General features: G+C 38.0%; 1 protein-coding gene across 1 annotated transcript; it reads right to left on the reverse strand.

Moving 5' to 3' along the window:
• Positions 1-1,940: 1,940 nt before the first annotated feature.
• LOC128937545 (disintegrin and metalloproteinase domain-containing protein 9-like) lies at positions 1,941-16,654 on the reverse strand. The gene is made up of 22 exons (XM_054277293.1): positions 16,585-16,654; positions 14,829-14,926; positions 13,898-13,974; positions 13,170-13,248; positions 12,324-12,400; positions 11,290-11,506; positions 10,866-10,931; positions 10,714-10,785; positions 10,212-10,384; positions 9,670-9,754; positions 8,686-8,807; positions 7,667-7,838; positions 6,585-6,674; positions 6,169-6,364; positions 5,950-6,055; positions 5,446-5,620; positions 4,990-5,070; positions 4,169-4,274; positions 3,311-3,443; positions 2,851-2,914; positions 2,464-2,516; positions 1,941-2,019 (listed from the first exon to the last, which is right to left on the reverse strand). The coding sequence occupies exons 1-22, from the start codon at positions 16,652-16,654 to the stop codon at positions 1,941-1,943; spliced, it is 2,391 nt and encodes a 796-aa protein (XP_054133268.1).
• Positions 16,655-17,172: the final 518 nt, after the last annotated feature.

Consider the following 17,172-nt stretch of genomic DNA (forward strand, 5'->3'; position numbering starts at 1 on the left):
CGGTTCTGTTTTTTACCCATTTTTTACCTAATTCTGCTTTTACCCATTTTTTACCCGGTTCTGTTTTTTACCCATTTTAAGCTGGTTCTGGTTTGACCTATTTTTTTATTCTTTTGTAGTTTTACCCATTTTTTACCCAATTCTGCTTTTACCCATTTTTAACCTGGTTTTGCTTTTTACCCGTTTTTTTACTTGGTTCTGCTTTTACCCAATTCTTGTTTTATCAATTTTTTTACCCAATTCTTCTTTTACACAATTCTGGGTTTTACCCATTTTTTACCTGGTTCTGGTTTTCCCCATTTTTTACCCGATTCTGGCATCACAATAAGCACAAGAATTCTCTTTAAAGCATTAAAGGCTGAGCCATTCCCCGTGCCCCGCGGTGCCTTTTGTGCTGATCACAAAACAAAGATACAACCACGTGTGCTGCCCCTGGGGATTTATTTTAAATTGTAATGTAATAAATAAAATCAATGTTATATCATACTTGAGGTCTAAATGACAGGGATATTTAATAAGAACACTTTGAGATTCTGAGGGATCAAAGAGGACACTTTGGAAGACACAGATTTTTTGCCAGCAATCTCTTTTGGGTTCTTTTTCCCAGCTCTTCAGTGATGTGGCCATCTGAGGGTTGGAAATATTCTCTCAGTGAGGCAATCCTGTAATTTATTCACTGTTTTTCCCAGTTTGCACTCTGAGATTTGCATGAGCACAGCCAGGGTGTGCTGCAGTGCCCAGGGAAGGTGGATGCACACCCACAGCTCTGTTTTGGCAGTGAGGTGCTCTCTGCACTGCAGCTGGTGGAGATTTCCCTGGATTTCCTGCATCCATCTCCCACAGAGACATTTGATGGAGCCTGTTTGGAAATCTTTATCACTCCATACATCCTCTTTGAAACCAGTGCTGGTTTCTAACTGTCCCATTCAGAATGACAAAAGTTAAATCTGTTGCTTTTGTGGTGGAATCAATTTGTAGGAAAAAGGCCAAGCTGCCACCCCCAGGAAGCCCTGTGGAGCTGCAGAGGTGTTCCCAATATCCCACATTTTCTGTAACAGACATGGATGGGTCCTTTCACACTCAGGACATGACCTAAGAGTTCCTGGTGTCCCCAGGTGAGGTTACTTTTATAAATGACCTGAAATGGAGGCTGACCTGGCTGGTGGGGTGTGAGAGGTGGGCTCTGGGCTGGTGGCACTCCAGGAGTTCTGCAGCCACAGTTCCAACTGGACTGCTGCCAACAGGGTGCCAGGTTGTGTTCTGACTCTGGCAGTGTTGTTTTGGTTTACTGTGTTGTTTATTTCATGTTTTTATTTTCTTCCCTAGCAAAGAACTGTTATTCCTGCTCTCATATTTTTGCCTGAACGCCCCTTAATTTAAAATTTATAGCAATTTGGAGGGAGGGGGTTTGTATTTTCCATTTCAAGGGAGGCTCCTGCCTTCCTTAGCAGAGACTTGGCTTTGCAAACCAAGACACAGGTGTCAGGGCAGGGCACAGGGACTGTCCCCAAACCTGGCTCTGCAGACCCTGAGTGTCCTGAGGAGAGGAGAGGAGAGGAGAGGCCAGGAGGTAAAGTGCAGATCTCCCATCTTTGAATGATGTCTGTGAACAGCAGAATTCACTTCTCTGTGGCCGGAGGGGGAGGCAGCAGTGCCAGTCCTGTTCTCTGGCACTCCCCCAGGTTCACTCCTGTGCACAATGATCTCCAGGGTCTGTAAAACTGAGGTAGAGGAGGCACAAACACAGCCAGCAGCAAGGAGCAAAACTCTGGGGTGTCCCCAGTCTGTGCTCAGAGCCCCTTGGCCCCCAGGGCCAGGAAGGATCTGCTTCCCAAAGGCAATCTGGCTGCACAAGGAGAGCACTGGAGCATTGAAATCCTTTCATTTGTTTTTCAGGCCAGTTTTTTGTCAGAATTGGCTGAGGGTTCCCAAGAGAGATCTCAGACAATTGGTCTAGGTGGGACTGGGGGTCGCTGAGATCTTGAGGAAGCTGCAGGAGGCCGGGTTTGGACTGGCTGCCTAAGTGTGGAAAACACATTGGGTTAGTATCTCATGACTTGAGACACCTGACATTTCCAAACTGGTTCTTTACCATTTTTAAGCAGTTTCTATCATTTCCACCCAATTCTCTCTGCCCCTTCCTCTCCCTTGCAGCATTTACCTGTGTTTATGCCAACATTTTTCCTTCAAGCCTTTAATCTACGCTTGATGCTGCATGAAAAATCTGTTAATTAAATCTAATTAATATATTAATTAACCTAATTAATTTAAACTTAATTTATCTATTAATTAAATCTAATCTAATCTTTAATCTATTTCATGATGCTGCATGAAAAGTCCCCCTAAGCAGGACACAGGACATCAATAACTTCACTTACAGCAACATAAACATAGGGAAGATGAAGTGACGAAGGTTTTAAACATAGGGAAGATGAAGTGAAGAAGGTTTTAAACACTACAAACCTTGTACCAGGAAAATGCAATATGGTAAAAATACTGTGACTGGATGCAGCAGGCTGGAAAAAACATTGCAGAAAATCAGATTAGCAGAAAACACAAAGTGGAGATAATTCTTCAGTATTAAGCTAATGTAATTTTAGAACTGGCTGTCATTTGCTGAGGTTTTCTTCATATTCTCTTGCAACATTTTGTTTTGATAATTTTTATTCAGTTTTATCTGAACTAGACCCACAGCCTGGCTAAGCACCATCCCCAGTGTTTGACCAAAGAGTAACAGAGGTGTTTCAATGTATCAGAAAGTCACAAAGTCATGATTAATGCTTTGGGGAAAAGGCACTGTGCAGTCTGGATTACCCAACATGAAATAATCCAAGTCTCCATCTTTTTTACCTGATTATTTCCTGTTTCATGACTTGCTCTGTTGCCTTGCTTTGGTTCCTGCCCATTGTTATCCCTGAAACAGAAACACATCATCAGGAATCCTTCAGGGGTGCAGCATTTTCCAAGGACACGTCCACAGCTCAGAGCTCTGGGTTCTGCTTTGAGTCCATCCTGCTCTGGACTCGACAGCAATTTCAATATGCTCTGCCCCTGTGTTTATACAATAAAATTATCAACAAAAATTAGGGAAGTCAATGGATTTGGGGAAAAAATGCTTGAGAACAGACAAGAGGAGTGTCTGGATTGCACCTCCAAGGAGCAGGGATGGGCTGTTAAACTCCCCCCTGCTGCTGTTAGCAGGGCAGCTTGTCCTGTAGGAGGTGTGCAATATTTTGTGTAGATAAAGCCTTGCTGCACTGCCCTGGGGCACAGTCTCATGCTGGAATAGCACCTGTGAGAAGGGAAATACCTGTGCTGTCCTCTGCTTTTCCTGCAAAGTTTTCTCCTTATTGCATCACGTTTAAACACTGCTACTGCAATGAGGATGGCTACAGGCAGCACCAGGAGGAAGAAAATCAGCAGCCCATCCCGAAGTGATGTATCTAGGGAAAAAGAATTGAAATCATGGAATTTAAAATATGAAAGCTTTCTTTTTGTTTTAAAAAGTACAATCTTCAAATTGTTGCAGAATAGAATTAACAGTTTCACTGAAATTTATAACATATTGCAATCAGAAAAGTAGGATTTGGGCTTGTGGTATTACAAGTTCTTTCTGCCTTGCCCACCCTATGTATATGCAGTGTTTTTCCTTTTCCATAAAATGTTTTCAATAATTCTGAAGCAGACAAATTCATTTTGTATTTGCTTACACAACTGCTCTGCATGTTTCCTTTACTTTCCTAAACTTTTAATAAATACAAAACGTTTTTTCCCTTTCCCAAAGTACAAATTTAGTAAAATCCAATGAAGTTCTGCAGAAAGTAACAGAGATTTTCCTCAGAAAACTACAGATTATGAACTTTTCTTCTAGACAAAGAGATGGAAAACATTTTGTGTGTCAAGGCCAGCAAAAGCTACTTCATTATCAAATAATAATGTTTGTTCTTCGAGTCAGTCCATGATTGGGATCTCATGCAACAGAAAAAACCATTAGTATGCTATTAGTAGATTTTTTTAATGTTATTAGTAGATTATTTTTATGTTATTAGTCGATTATTTCTTTGTTATTAGTAGATTATTTTTATGTTATTAGTAGATTATTTTTATGTTATTAGTAGGTTATTTCTCAGTCCCTGGGGCAGAATGAGGGCCAGTTTCAGTGTCCTACCTCTGTGAGCTGGGCCACTGTCAATGCTGCCACCGTAGCCAGACTGGTTGCAGAAAGGAGGGGCCCATCCCGGATTGCAGTGGCAGTTCCCGTTGTTGTTACACACCTACAGCTCAAACAAAAGGGACTCGTGAGTCAGGCAGGGACAGCCCCCGGGGTTGTCACACCCCTACAGCCCAAACACAGGGATTAGTCAAACAACACCTCATTAGTCAAACAACACCTCCCCGAGAGTGGCCACTCAAACCTTTGGCATGGATTTGGAGTTCCATGCATGGAATTGCAGGTGGAAATAAAAAATGCTGCATAGTATTGCATGGAAATACATGAAATATTAACTAGGAATAAGCTCTGCCCCTCCATAACACCCCAAACCACTGAGGGACTCTGATACCCCGTGGTAATTCTCAGATTCTGATACCCCGTGGTAATTCTCTCTAGGTTAACGTTTGTGTTATCTGCCTGCAATTCATCACAGTCCAGAAACCTTCTTAGTTTTACAGCCTTTGAACTCCATTTTGATTTTTCACAGAGACAAAAATAAATCAGGAATTCCCAGATCATCATCCTCAAAGGAATATTTTCCTTTTGTAATTCACCAGCTCGGTAATATTAAATAAAATTCCCTTGGGAAATTGAGACATAATGCCTCTCAATGTTAGTGCTAAGGGGTTTGCAGTGTTCTGGCAAATTACAGGTTAAAAAAGTGGATTTAACTTTTAATACAGATCAGGAAAAAGCAAAGCCACCTGCTTGGTTATTGCTTAAAAGCAGGGAATTTGCACAGTCTAGAAACAGGACACAAAGCACCATCTACTCACCCCATTATTATTACACTTCTGCTTTACATCACAACTGTAGCCCAGAAATCTTGCATCAAGACATTCAAAACCTAAACAGGCCTGCAACAAGTAATTAGTGTCTTGCAAACACAAAACTTTAAAAAATCCCATCCTTTTATAAAAATACTATATAAGTGTATATGTTTACAAGCTTTCACTTACATGTTAAGAAAAAGGACTGATACAACATTCAGTATTTCAGAATTTTATAAATTTGTCTCAGGTTTGCTTAACTCTGTGGATGCACTTTGATGGAGTAATTTGATAATGTAGCACCCCAGTTTTTTCAAGAGCTAATTAATTGTTTGCATGCATTAATCCCAAAGGATTTTTATTGTGTTATGGCCTATGAACAAGAGAGCCAGGGAATGTTTTTGGAAGCTCAGAACCTTCCACATGGAGCATATTCTGTCAGGCTGCTGTGGCTCCTCTTACCTTGTTCTCTCCACAGGCTGTGCCATCATGAACTTGGGCAGGATCAGGGATATCTGATCCTAGGTCAAAGTCAGAGGACCAGCACAAAACCCCAGATGCATTATTGACAACACTCCAGGCTGGGAGGTTCTGGAGACTGACAGAGGTGCACTGCAGCTTCCCACACAGACTGTGCCTGTTTGGAATGAAGGATACTCTGAGACAAGGTGAACAGACAAAAATCAGGGTCACTGTAATCCATTCCAGCTTTTTAGCTTGCATTAAAATCAGGATCAGTGCAAATCCAATCCAACTTTTTAGCTTTCATTAAAATCAGGATCACTGTAATCCATCCCAGCTTTTTAGCTTTCATTAAAATCAGGATCAGTGCAAATCCATTCCAGATTTTTAGCTTGCATTAAAACAAAAAAAATCTTTTAAATCTCTCACTTTAAGGCTTTGTAACAAATATATTTTTTTTACATTGAAGATTTTAAGATTAGCTTTTATTTGGTGGTGACTTACTGGACAGGGCATTTCTTGTACACTCCACCTTTCATCCCACAGTTCCCAAACCTATCTCCTTTAATATTTGCTTTTTCAAAGCATATATCAGGTGCTTTTCGTGCCCCTGTACAAAAAAAATAGTGAATCTCAGTAAGGTGTCTGAAAAACACCAGAAAGAGAAATTGGAAATGTTTATCAGGAGGCTACAAATGGGTTAACATTAAATGCCAACCCTACCCTTGCCATAGATGGATTCACACTGTGCATCAAAGCTCTGGCACACCCCATAGTAGCAATAAGCTTTGCTGTTGCTGCAGGGGTGACCATTCATGATGTAAACATCATCTGGGCAGTAGGCAGTGCTTCCATTGCAGTACTCTGGGAGATCACACACATCTTGTTTGGCTCTGCACTCTGCTCCTGCCACTTTAAACTAGACCAAAGAGGGAGAACACTTTCAGTATTGCAACAGAGGAAGTTCTAGAGTGAAACAAAAACAACTGGGAACATTTATAAGACAAATTCTCTTCTTACATGCTCTCTTACTAGTCAATGTCATTTAAAAATATGTCAAGAGGACTAGGATAGCTCTTTTCAAACATTAAAACATCTCAGTGAACAGTAACAATTGAATTTAATAAAGCATTGCCCACCTTGCAGTTTTTGCAGCACAATCCTTGAGCACACTGGGAGCCAGGGGTGAGTTTGCAGGTGGCAGCATCACAGCAGGGGTTGGAGCATTCCTGAGAACATGGAAAGGGAATAGAATTTTATTTATACAGCCAGGAAAGCACTCACCAGTCCACGTGGGTGGGCAAGCCAAAGTTTAAATAACTGTGTCAGATTCTCACATTCTCCTGCTCTAAAGAACCAGCAGACACTGCTGCTGTGTTTTGTTTGTACAAGTCAGCAGAAAATCACCACTTTTGATGGGCTGTGGCACAGGGATGCCAATGGAACCAGGGCTTGCTGGCAGCCTTTTGATTTATTGCTGCCTTTTTTGAGACACTTTTACCCTGTGAAGAATGAGCCAATATCTCCCATTCTTAGAGGGACATTTTGACAATGCAAATGTGACTCTCAAAAGTCATTTTGTGTAGGCAAAGTTGAAGGGTTGCAGTTGACAAACCTGTCCATGTTCTATAGATAAACAGTCTCTGTCATTGAACAGAAATATCCATGATGCTAAACCAGCACAAAACCCAGTGGTGTCCCACACCCAAGAATTTCACTTCTTTCTCAGCAGTGCCTCAATGTTCTGTGGAGTCCAACAGCCCTTAACTGAGTCCAGATGAAAATCAAAGCATGATTTTAAACTTTTACTAATATTTATTCTGATATTGCTTGCAAAAATGCAAAATTACAAAGAAAACTCCTCAGATAATAATGCAATTAAGCCAGTATTATTCTATATATATAGAGAATTATATGATATAATAAATATAATAAGTATAATAAATATAATAAATATAATATATAATATATGATATATAATATATATAATATGTGTAATATAATATATAATATATGTAATATAATATATAATATATAATATATTATATATAATATATAATATATTATATATTATATTACATATATTATATATTATATATTATATATTTTATTATATAATATGTATTATATATTATTTATTATATATTTTATATATATAATAATACTTAATAATATATAATATATATACACAACAAGTATTCAGCTCAATTTGATGCATTACCTGTGGTTTGCCACAGTCACATTCTTCATTTTTATCCACCACATTATTACCACAGACAGGTTCTTTGTACACATTGCTTGTTTTGGGAGGATTTCTAAGGCAGTTTCCTCCTCCACTTAAAATAAAGGCCTCAAAATCATCAGCACTACAGGTGCTGAAATTCCTGGATCCACTGGAAAGGATAATATTGGATTATTATAAATATTTTGCTTACAGGAGAATATACAACTCAAGCTCTTAAAATATTGTTCCATAATAAATATTGCATTTAACAATGCTAGATCATAAAACAGTTAATTTTTATTTTACTTTGCATTAAATATAGTACCAGAGGTTTAAAATACTATTATAATGTTAATTCTTTTAGAGGCCAGAGACCATCAGATTAACTATTCTGGTGTCCTGTATGAAACAGGCCTCAGAAATTCTATACTGAGTGTAAAAATGTTTGATTAAAAATATTCTCAGGAAAACATTCATCTTAACTTGGAGTCCCTAAGAACTGAGGAATGCCCCTTCCTAGAGTAGTTTTGTCCAGTGTTCAGTTACCCTGATTATTAATACAACTGAGGATAAATAAAATATTATGATCTTTTTCTCTTAAGGGGAAGCCAAAGAATAAATGAACTGAAGGAAACATAAGCCAAGAAGGTTTTTTTTTAAATTAACTGTTAAATAATTTGTTCCCTATTTGCACAAACTCAGGGAGTACAGGTAAAGCATTCTCAACAGGGTGAAAAAACCCCAGCAACATACTATTATTACAAAAAATAATTAACATCCCTATGTTTTTAGGAATGTTACTAATGAAGAATTATTGGGTCAGAAAACAGATAAAATGTCATATAAATTAAAATGATGTCAAATACTAAGTCAGTGATTCCACCTCTGTGATCAAATTTTTCAAACAATTCCCCATCCACTAAAACTCTTCCAGATTCACAGGAGTTTCACAGCTTGAAAGGCATAGTCACTGCAAACAAAATAAATTATTGAAATAAAATAAGTGGAACTCTTACTTATCTGTGCTGTGCATGATATAGTTTGCAGGACACCTCTTGTCATCATGTTTCATTCCCAGATTGTGCCCCAGCTCGTGTGCCACTACTGTGGCGTGCCGTAACATTTTGTCATGATTCAGCTAATAAAGAGAATCAAGTTTAAAACAGTGAAACTGTGGAAAACACTGTTTGTACCCAGGGATTTATTCCCACCACAAAGCTCTCAGGGACTGTGAAGGCAGGATACCAAATTGTATTGCAAGGTGAAAGCAGCAAGGACTGAAAATTTGTAATTTTATTTTCAGGTAGGGCCAGATTCTGCCACTCCTTCCCTGAGGATCACATTCTGGATAATAAGTTGGCAGCTGATCTGCATCACCATTGGAGGTTTTATTCTGTGGTTCTGTTCTATTTTAACACTGTTAGACAGTGATTTCAAATGAGTCTCCAACAACAAATGTAGTGGTAAAGAACAGAATCTGCTTCTGAGATTGTCCACAATGTTGTGGCATCCATACTTTAAGGACAGGAACCTCTGCAGTTACTGGTTCTGCCCCAAGGGTGGAGAAAAAAATAGTTTTATACTAATTGTTAATATTTTTTTGCCTGTTTACAGTCTAATTGTGAGAATTCCAGACACTTGAGATTACAGTGCATTATGTTTACTTTCTATTTATTTAAAGATTATTTTGTAGTTGCATTCCAATCCCAACCCATGTGGTTATAAACTTCAATGGTATAAGGATGAGATGATGTTTGAATATTGAGTTTGATGAATCACAAAAGATGACCAAAAGGATTTGTTGAAGATTAAATGAGCCAAATAGGCTGGAATTTGACAAAGAAATTGGGAAATACTTAAGGAAAAAAAAAGGTATTAAAAAAGCACAACTCTTTAAGTAAAAAAGACCATGAAAGAAATTATCCCACTCCATGACCAGGGTGAAAATAGGCCAAGGACCAGGACCAATTTCTTCCATACCCAAATGTTGATGTACTCACAGTGCTGATTGACCCTCCCTGGACATGGGAGCACACAGAGCCCACAAATGCCATTCCAATGGATCCACTGAAAGAGCTTCTCCCTCTGCAACAAGAGCAGTTTGGAGGTGGTGTTAGAGATGGGTTCAAAGTTCATGATTTCTACTAAAAGACACTGATCAGTTGGAAAGAAATATTGCAAGGCAAAATTTGGTCTTCCTGGAGTCAAGAAGGAATTTATCACCACAGCAGGGTTTTATTCTAATTAATAATGAATATCTGAATAAGAACTTGAAAATAATGATCAATCCCTTAAATCTGCTGTGTCAGTGCACTCAATTACAGAAAGGTTAAGGAGGGAAGGGACCTCTGGAGGTCACCCTGTCCCTGGAGCTGATTAACTCTTAAGAATCCATTATACTTTCTTGCCATTTTTCCAGGTTAAACCATTTTGGAAGTGCAGAGAATTTTACTCCAGCTATATTTTAATGAATATACAAGCCCCAAATCATGTACATTAACACTGGCAGCATGGCTGGTTTTGCCACTGGATGCAAACTTACATTATGAGGTGAGCAACGTCATTTCTTGAGCGCTTCAGGAGATCTTTCTGTCTCCAAGAAACAAATCTACTCAGCACATCCCCAGCTGAACCATCCATCACAGCTATGTGGTTGGCATCTGTCCAAATCTCTAATCCAACCAAAACAATCTGGATGTTTAATGCACTATACATCTAAAAAAAAAGGTAATTAATGTCCCTTGGCTGTTCTGATGGAATTCTGAAAGATGACTTAATTACTACTGAGTGAACAACAAGCTGAACATAGGGACCAGGACATAACTTCAGTTTCTTTGAAATTCAATACAGGATAATTGTAATTATAAGTGAAGTATAAAATACTTATAAATTGTAAACTAAATAAAAATATTTAGAATATAAAATGAAGTATGACTGAAAACTTTATGAAAGTACCTAAACATATCTTTTGGGAAAGAAAGCTGCTCTTCTGAACACTATCATAAAATAGAAAATGTTGAATCCAGGCAATTTATCTCACCTACCCCATCAACATAATTAATCAGCTCTACTGTTTCCTTTTGCACTGCAGCAGAATCAGAATTCTTCAGCAAAAACTGTAAAATACCATAACAATGTCAGAGAAGAAAAATGATCAAAAGAATAAAATGTATTTAGTGTTGGATGATATAATTACCCTGTTGTGATCCACAACCACAAATAACTCTACATAGCTCCTCTGGGGCAGGACAGCTCGCTTCTCCTGCAAATGAGAAAGCACAGCAAATTAACATCATGAGTTTGCAATGCTGCATTTTGCAACGTGGCCTCAATTTGTGTCAGATTACCCCACAAACATCTCTGTGTCAGTAATTCACAGCAGGTCAGACACTGGGATGCACGAGCTGAATGGCAGCTGGTGCATTTCATGTCCTGCCCACAGCTGCCCTGGCCAGAGCCTGCTGGGCGAGATCCCCACTGTGCTGATCTTCTGCTCCAGGACTTCCTCAGCAGGGCTCCCACCAGCCTGGTGCCCATGGAAAGGCCACAAGGAAATGTCCAGCAAGAGCCCTGGAGATGCCCTGGAGTGCAGCTCAAGGGAGAAACAGAAATATATTTACCCTGAGGAGCCTGTCCCTGCTGGAGGTACTGTTTGATGAAAATGAGTATTTCACAGATGGCTTCACAAACATCTCATGCTCCAGGCTGCCCTTCAGCACCCCACAGTGGAAGGGGATACCCTGCTCATCTTCCAGTCCATAAAGCACATGTTCAAATGTGCTGGATGTGTTCAGGGGCTCCATTCCATACCATTTGCCTCCAATGTAGAGAATTCCCCTAACAATCATAATAGAATGAAACATTATTTCAGCATTTTTCCCTTGTGGTTATGACTAGATGAATGAATAACAGCTGGATACTTAGACACTACATTGAAATAAATTATTATTTGAAACTATATTAATATATATAATATATTAATAAAACACAATTCAGTCTTTTACAATAAAAGACAAAACAGAACTTATTTAAAATACTCAACAAGTGTGATCTTCTTGAATCAGTTAGAAAAGGAAGGAAAAAAAGAGAATGAAAGCAAATTGTTAGTAAATTACTCTTGATTGTGGGTACAGAGCTGATGCAAAGGATCTCTTTCAGCCCTTATCTCTACTCATTTAAAGGACTGCCAGGATATGTCCTGATTTATTGTAAGTGACATCTCTCTGTGAAACTTCACCTGAAAGATACATGGGTGAATTTTATCCCATTTGTGATTTTATTGTATTTGAAACACAAAAACCAGTTCAAATTTGGACAAAATTTTTTCATGGAAATGGTTTGTCTTTTGAAATGTGCCCACTCATAAGACAAAGTTGTTTGCTGGAGTGTTTTAAGTTCAACAAAAGCTTCATCAAGGTAAGATATTTTTTTTCTACAAAGGTATCTCTGGTCACAAGATTCACATCTGGAAGCCTCAGGTCATGCCCAGTTTTTCCCAAAATTTATTACAATTTCTTTCATATTATCTTCTTTTCTGTGAAGGAATTTTGGAAAATAGGAAAAAAGTGGGAGTGGAGGGAAACTATAAAACCTATAATGAGTTTCAGCTTCATCAAAAGGTGAAATATTAAAAAAAAATAGGAAGAGGAAATACCTAAGGCCATCACATGTGCTAAGAGCAAGTGTGGAGTCAGCAATTCCTTCAACAGTGCCATGATAATAACAGTGTGTCTGAAATGCAACAAACCCACATCATTAGTGACACAACAAGGGGGCTGCCTTCAACTGCAAACTAATTTTCTAACTAACCACATTATTTCCATGACATCAGGGCTGGCTGTTAGAAATTTACAGAGCTCCCTACTTGGAAAGTAATCCTGACCTTCTTAGAGGAGAATATCCCTTGACATGAGTACCTAAAGCAGCCTTTGGTCCCTTGGTTCTAGAACACAGCCAGCTTTTTACTTTAACCCACCACTATCTTGTATATTTTTATAAATTTTTATGGTATTTTTATAAAATTATAAAATATTTTTATATTTTTAATCTACATTGCTCATCCTGCTTAAGAACTGCTCTGAGAAGATCTTTCATGCACAAACCACCCAATTAAGTCTCACTGAGCTCATGTGGAGTTTAAAGATGAAATTAAATTTAGAAGTATTTCTAAGGCTTGTTTGATACAGAATTTAAAAACTACAGAGCTTTGATGCTGCCATTGTACTTTAAATTGCATATTATGCAAAGGTGGCTCAAATTCAGGCTGGGCATAATCTCCTGGCAAATCCTTTCACACCTTGGGGAACAGGGGTGCTGCACCCCACAAACAGCCCAGTCCCTCATGGACATCATCTTTAGATCACTGGTAACTGTTAAACAGAAATGCTCCACTGTGAAAACTCACAAAAGACTCATTCCCAGCAAATCTATTTTTTCTTGGCTCCCCTGGTTTTTCAGAGAAAATTCTGCCACAAAGGGGAAGTTTTATAATGTACAATACCTCATTTTTGGATGGTGTTGCCTGCAGTTTCCCATTTTCCCCATATGTGTACAGCTTAAAGTTGTCACTAAGGAGTTTTCTGGAAACAAAAATAAACTACTGCTCTTTTAATTGTCTAGAAACAAGAAACAAGTCAAGAGTCCTGGCAAGTGCTACATTCTGTTAGCAGCACACTCAATGCTAAATTATTATTAAAATCCAAGCACATGAAGCAAAATACTTTAAAACAAGCTGGAATTTTTGGAAAATAAGTTATTTTGAAACTTATTTATTTTAACTAAAATATCCATAGAAAGGAATCTAAGCAAACACAGTTGCATAAGTACCTGGCCTATTACAGGCTCAGGAATGAGGAACAAGAGAAAAAGAAACATTCCTTAAAATACAACAGAGCTAAAATCCCTCTGACCTGCTAATAAAAACTAATATTGAACTGAATTCTAATTTTTCCTAAGGATTTTCTGAAATGTTCTGTCTTGCACTGCTAATAAAAAAATAGTCAAAATTAATTTCTTCAAAGCTAGAAAAACTTTTATTCCCTTCTATTTACAAGATATTACCATAACAGAGACACTATATTTAACAGAGTTGTTAAATACAGAGTTTTTAAATATGGTTGCTACAATCTGACATTAAATAGTTTCTACTGAATTTTTACAGTATAAAAATTCTTCTCTGTATGCAACTAACCCCGAAACAAGACAATTCCTTAGAACACTATCACATACTTATTTCTCTTCAGCTTTAGGAGGTATGTTCCATTTCTGGTTTTAACTGAGTAAGAAAGATTGTCATCTGAATGCTCCTGAAAACAAAAGAAAATTTATCACTTAATTAGGTGAATTTTCTATTTGGTTGTATTTATTCCAGGTTTTGCTTGACAAGAGAGGCTCAACTACTGTGTAGGTTTTAAGTAAAAAACCACAAGATTCCTAACTCTCATATTTCAAACTCTCAGGCAGCAAAGTGAACATTCTCTCCTATGTAAAGTGTAAATTCTCTGAATCTATACTTTCATTTAGACAGGAGGGCACAGTCCCTGAATGCACTCTTTGCTCAGTACCACATCTGCTTTGTGACACTCCTTATGTAAATCAGATAAAAGAGTCCCAGTCTTTTATCACCTCATTTGTTTGCACAAAGATGACTAATGTTGTTTCATTAACAGTTATTTCAGTAAATGAACTCAGCATCTGGCACAAAGGTAAGTGACCTCAGAACTGAAGAATTAAGGCTCAGGTTTCTCTTTTAACTCATCTTTTAACCTGTGCCACTCTGTGGGACCATTTTTGTCCTTTGGGTGCCACATGGCTGAAATCCTCTGGTTCTTACCCAAAGAGCAGAACATGGACAGCATGGATGTTAGCTCAGGTTCAACATCTAATCTGACTCAGAAGAAATGAAAATATGCTTCATGTCCCTTCTCAGTTCTGTTTTACAAGGTCATTAACAGGATTAGAAATTTGGAAGGCACTCAGAATAAAATCACAGGCCTTTGTGGGAACAAATTTACTTAAAACTAGCTGAAAACACTAAGATTCAGAAGAGTGAGAGTGGGGAACATTTCACTACAAAAATCTCTTTATACCATCTATTGTGTGTATGTGTAATGAAGGACAGCATCAACAATCAAAAAAAAAGAAAATCAGAATAACAAACCTCGTGAGAAAATGGGGGATGTTTCTCTCTGCCTGTCAGACTTCGAGGAATGATTATTTCTAATGTAGAAAGTCTGGATGTGTGTTCAGAGGATCCACCTGAAAATAAAGTTTGAAATTGGTAAAGAATCAGAAAGGATAAGGCATTATGTTGGCACCTGCATAGTGGTGATAGCCAAAAGCCTACTCTGATCCAGCCAGAAATGGAGAAAGAGTGAAGAGTTCAGGAATGATCAAACTGACTTTTTAAAAAGTTACTTCAGATTGAAGCTGGGGTATTCTGGAGCACACAAAGAAAAACTATCAAAGCATTTAAACAAAATCCTAATTCTTTCATATTCTGGATTATTAACTTTGTGACTTTATCATTTTTTCCTCCATGACTGACACTTTTAACCTGATGTACCACAGAAAATTGGTGCAGCTGGCCTTCTCCTTTTTCCATTGTCCTGAATAAGGAATACTTTTAGTTGTGCTCTGGATACAATTTGTCCCCCTCCCTTCCCTTCCTTAGAAAACGTGGCTCACCACGCTGCCTCCTGCCATTGCCTAATCTTGCATTTTGTTTGTTCTAGCAACAGTCAGATCTTTGCAAAAGGTTTGTAGCCTTTTACATGATATCAGAATTATCTCCAGAACAACATGCTAATGCAGGAAGCTAAAGATAAGAAGGCTGCCAAGTATCTGGTTTCAGGTAAGTGGTTTTATAAAGACAAAAACAATCTCCAGTGACTTTAAAAATTGTGTAAAGTTGAATTAATCTTCCTTTTCCTGTCTGCTCATCAACTGGTTTGATCAACAGAGACACAACCATTGCTTTTAAACAGAATCAACAATATGAGTTTTAACAATGAACGTGGTTTCTTCCTTATTAAGTTGTTCTTTTATAAGGAAACAAAGAGATTTCTTCACATTTACAGTAGTACAGTCACCCTCAGCTTCCCTATTCCTGTGAAAGGAATTCATAATTGCACAAAAGTCACACAACCAGCCATTCAAAGTGAGGAGGTTTCTCCAGTGTAATGATGATCTCTACCTGTCAGATAGCATCAGGATTTTTAAAAGCTAGGTGCAGGTAGCATATATTTAACAGTACAGGCTGCAATTGCAATCAAAATGTGGAAGCTGATATTAGCAAACTGATCTGAAAAGAATATCAGCCCTTCATGTTGTGATTTTGCTCTTAATCTTCAATAATTTTATTATCTAAATATCTATCACAAAATCCATTTTGTTTCATAAGTCAAGTGTATGTTGAACTAACCATGGAGATGCTCTTTTAACAACATTTTCACATTAACATCAAATGTTGACACCTGAAAGCAGGAAACTATCTTTGATGCATGTCATAAAAACACCACTTTCTAAGAAACATTTCAGGTGTTACACTTAAATCTAAAATGTGAAGCCAAATCATAAATGGAGATGAACTAATGAAAAATTCCAATGAAATTGGAGGAATTTCCCTCACATCAGAGAAGAAGAAATGTTTTTCTACCGTCCCCGAGTGACAGCAACTGCAGTTGTCACAACCAGACAATGATGGATTTACATACCTATGACATCCAGAAGGAAAAAACCCCAAAAAGAGCTCAACTATAAAAAGTTTCAACCTATAATCTTTTCCAAGATTCTCTCAATGAGCAGGGCTGCACAGGGAGTGCTGAGGCTCAGTGTCAAAGGCGTGCATCATTACAATCAGTGTCCAAGCAGACTTGGAGAAAACTTTCTGAATATGTAAAAAAAAGAAAGCTTACCTTTTATCCAAAAAGGGTTTCCAGTAAAAATTAGTCCAAAAGTGAACAAAAAGAAGGTGTGCATTAACATGACTTCCCAGAGAAACTACTGCAGCATCTGAGCTGGCTCTGGCAGCTCTGCAGGGAACCAGAAGACCGAGAACCGTCTGCTCCAAAGGTAAACAAGAGAAAAAGCTCTCTGATACTGCATCTCTGCTGAGGAAATGGGAAGTAAAATTTAATCCACTGGGCTTGTGAGAAAACTGGTCAGACAGCCTAATGCAAATAAAAAGCAGCACATTCTCAAATGCTGATTGGTGAGTCCCGTGTCAGGATCAAACTGGTTTATTCCAAAGGACTTTCATCCCACGGTGAGATCATGTGAGATTAGAAACCTAAAATATTGCTACTGACAAATGCAGTGTTTAGGATGTTTATCCTGGCTACTGCCAGCTCAATAAAAAACTAGTGTGAATCAATTTGCTCTTTGAAATTTCTGCTTATTGTCTTCAAATTTTTTCATCTTCACTTTAAAATATAATGCACATGAACACATGGAAATCCCCAAAACAGAGGTTCTACCCAGTCCCCTCTATGTCAAACACAATT

The sequence above is a fragment of the Melozone crissalis genome, unplaced genomic scaffold (assembly GCF_028551555.1).
Source record: "Melozone crissalis strain CALT ecotype California unplaced genomic scaffold, PUWL_Pcris_2 ptg000019l_1, whole genome shotgun sequence".
NCBI lineage: Eukaryota > Metazoa > Chordata > Aves > Passeriformes > Passerellidae > Melozone > Melozone crissalis.

Excerpts from the sequence above, each read along its gene's own strand:
- LOC128937545 (XM_054277293.1), bottom strand. The coding sequence starts at position 16,654 with ATGTTAATGCACACCTTCTTTTTGTTCACTTTTGGACTAATTTTTACT. Across the intron at positions 7,839-8,685 it reads ATCATGCACAGCACAGATAA|TGGATCCAGGAATTTCAGCA; the intron begins GTAAGAGTTCCA and ends TATCCTTTCCAG. Across the intron at positions 6,056-6,168 it reads TGAATCCATCTATGGCAAGG|GGGCACGAAAAGCACCTGAT; the intron begins GTAGGGTTGGCA and ends TTTTTTGTACAG.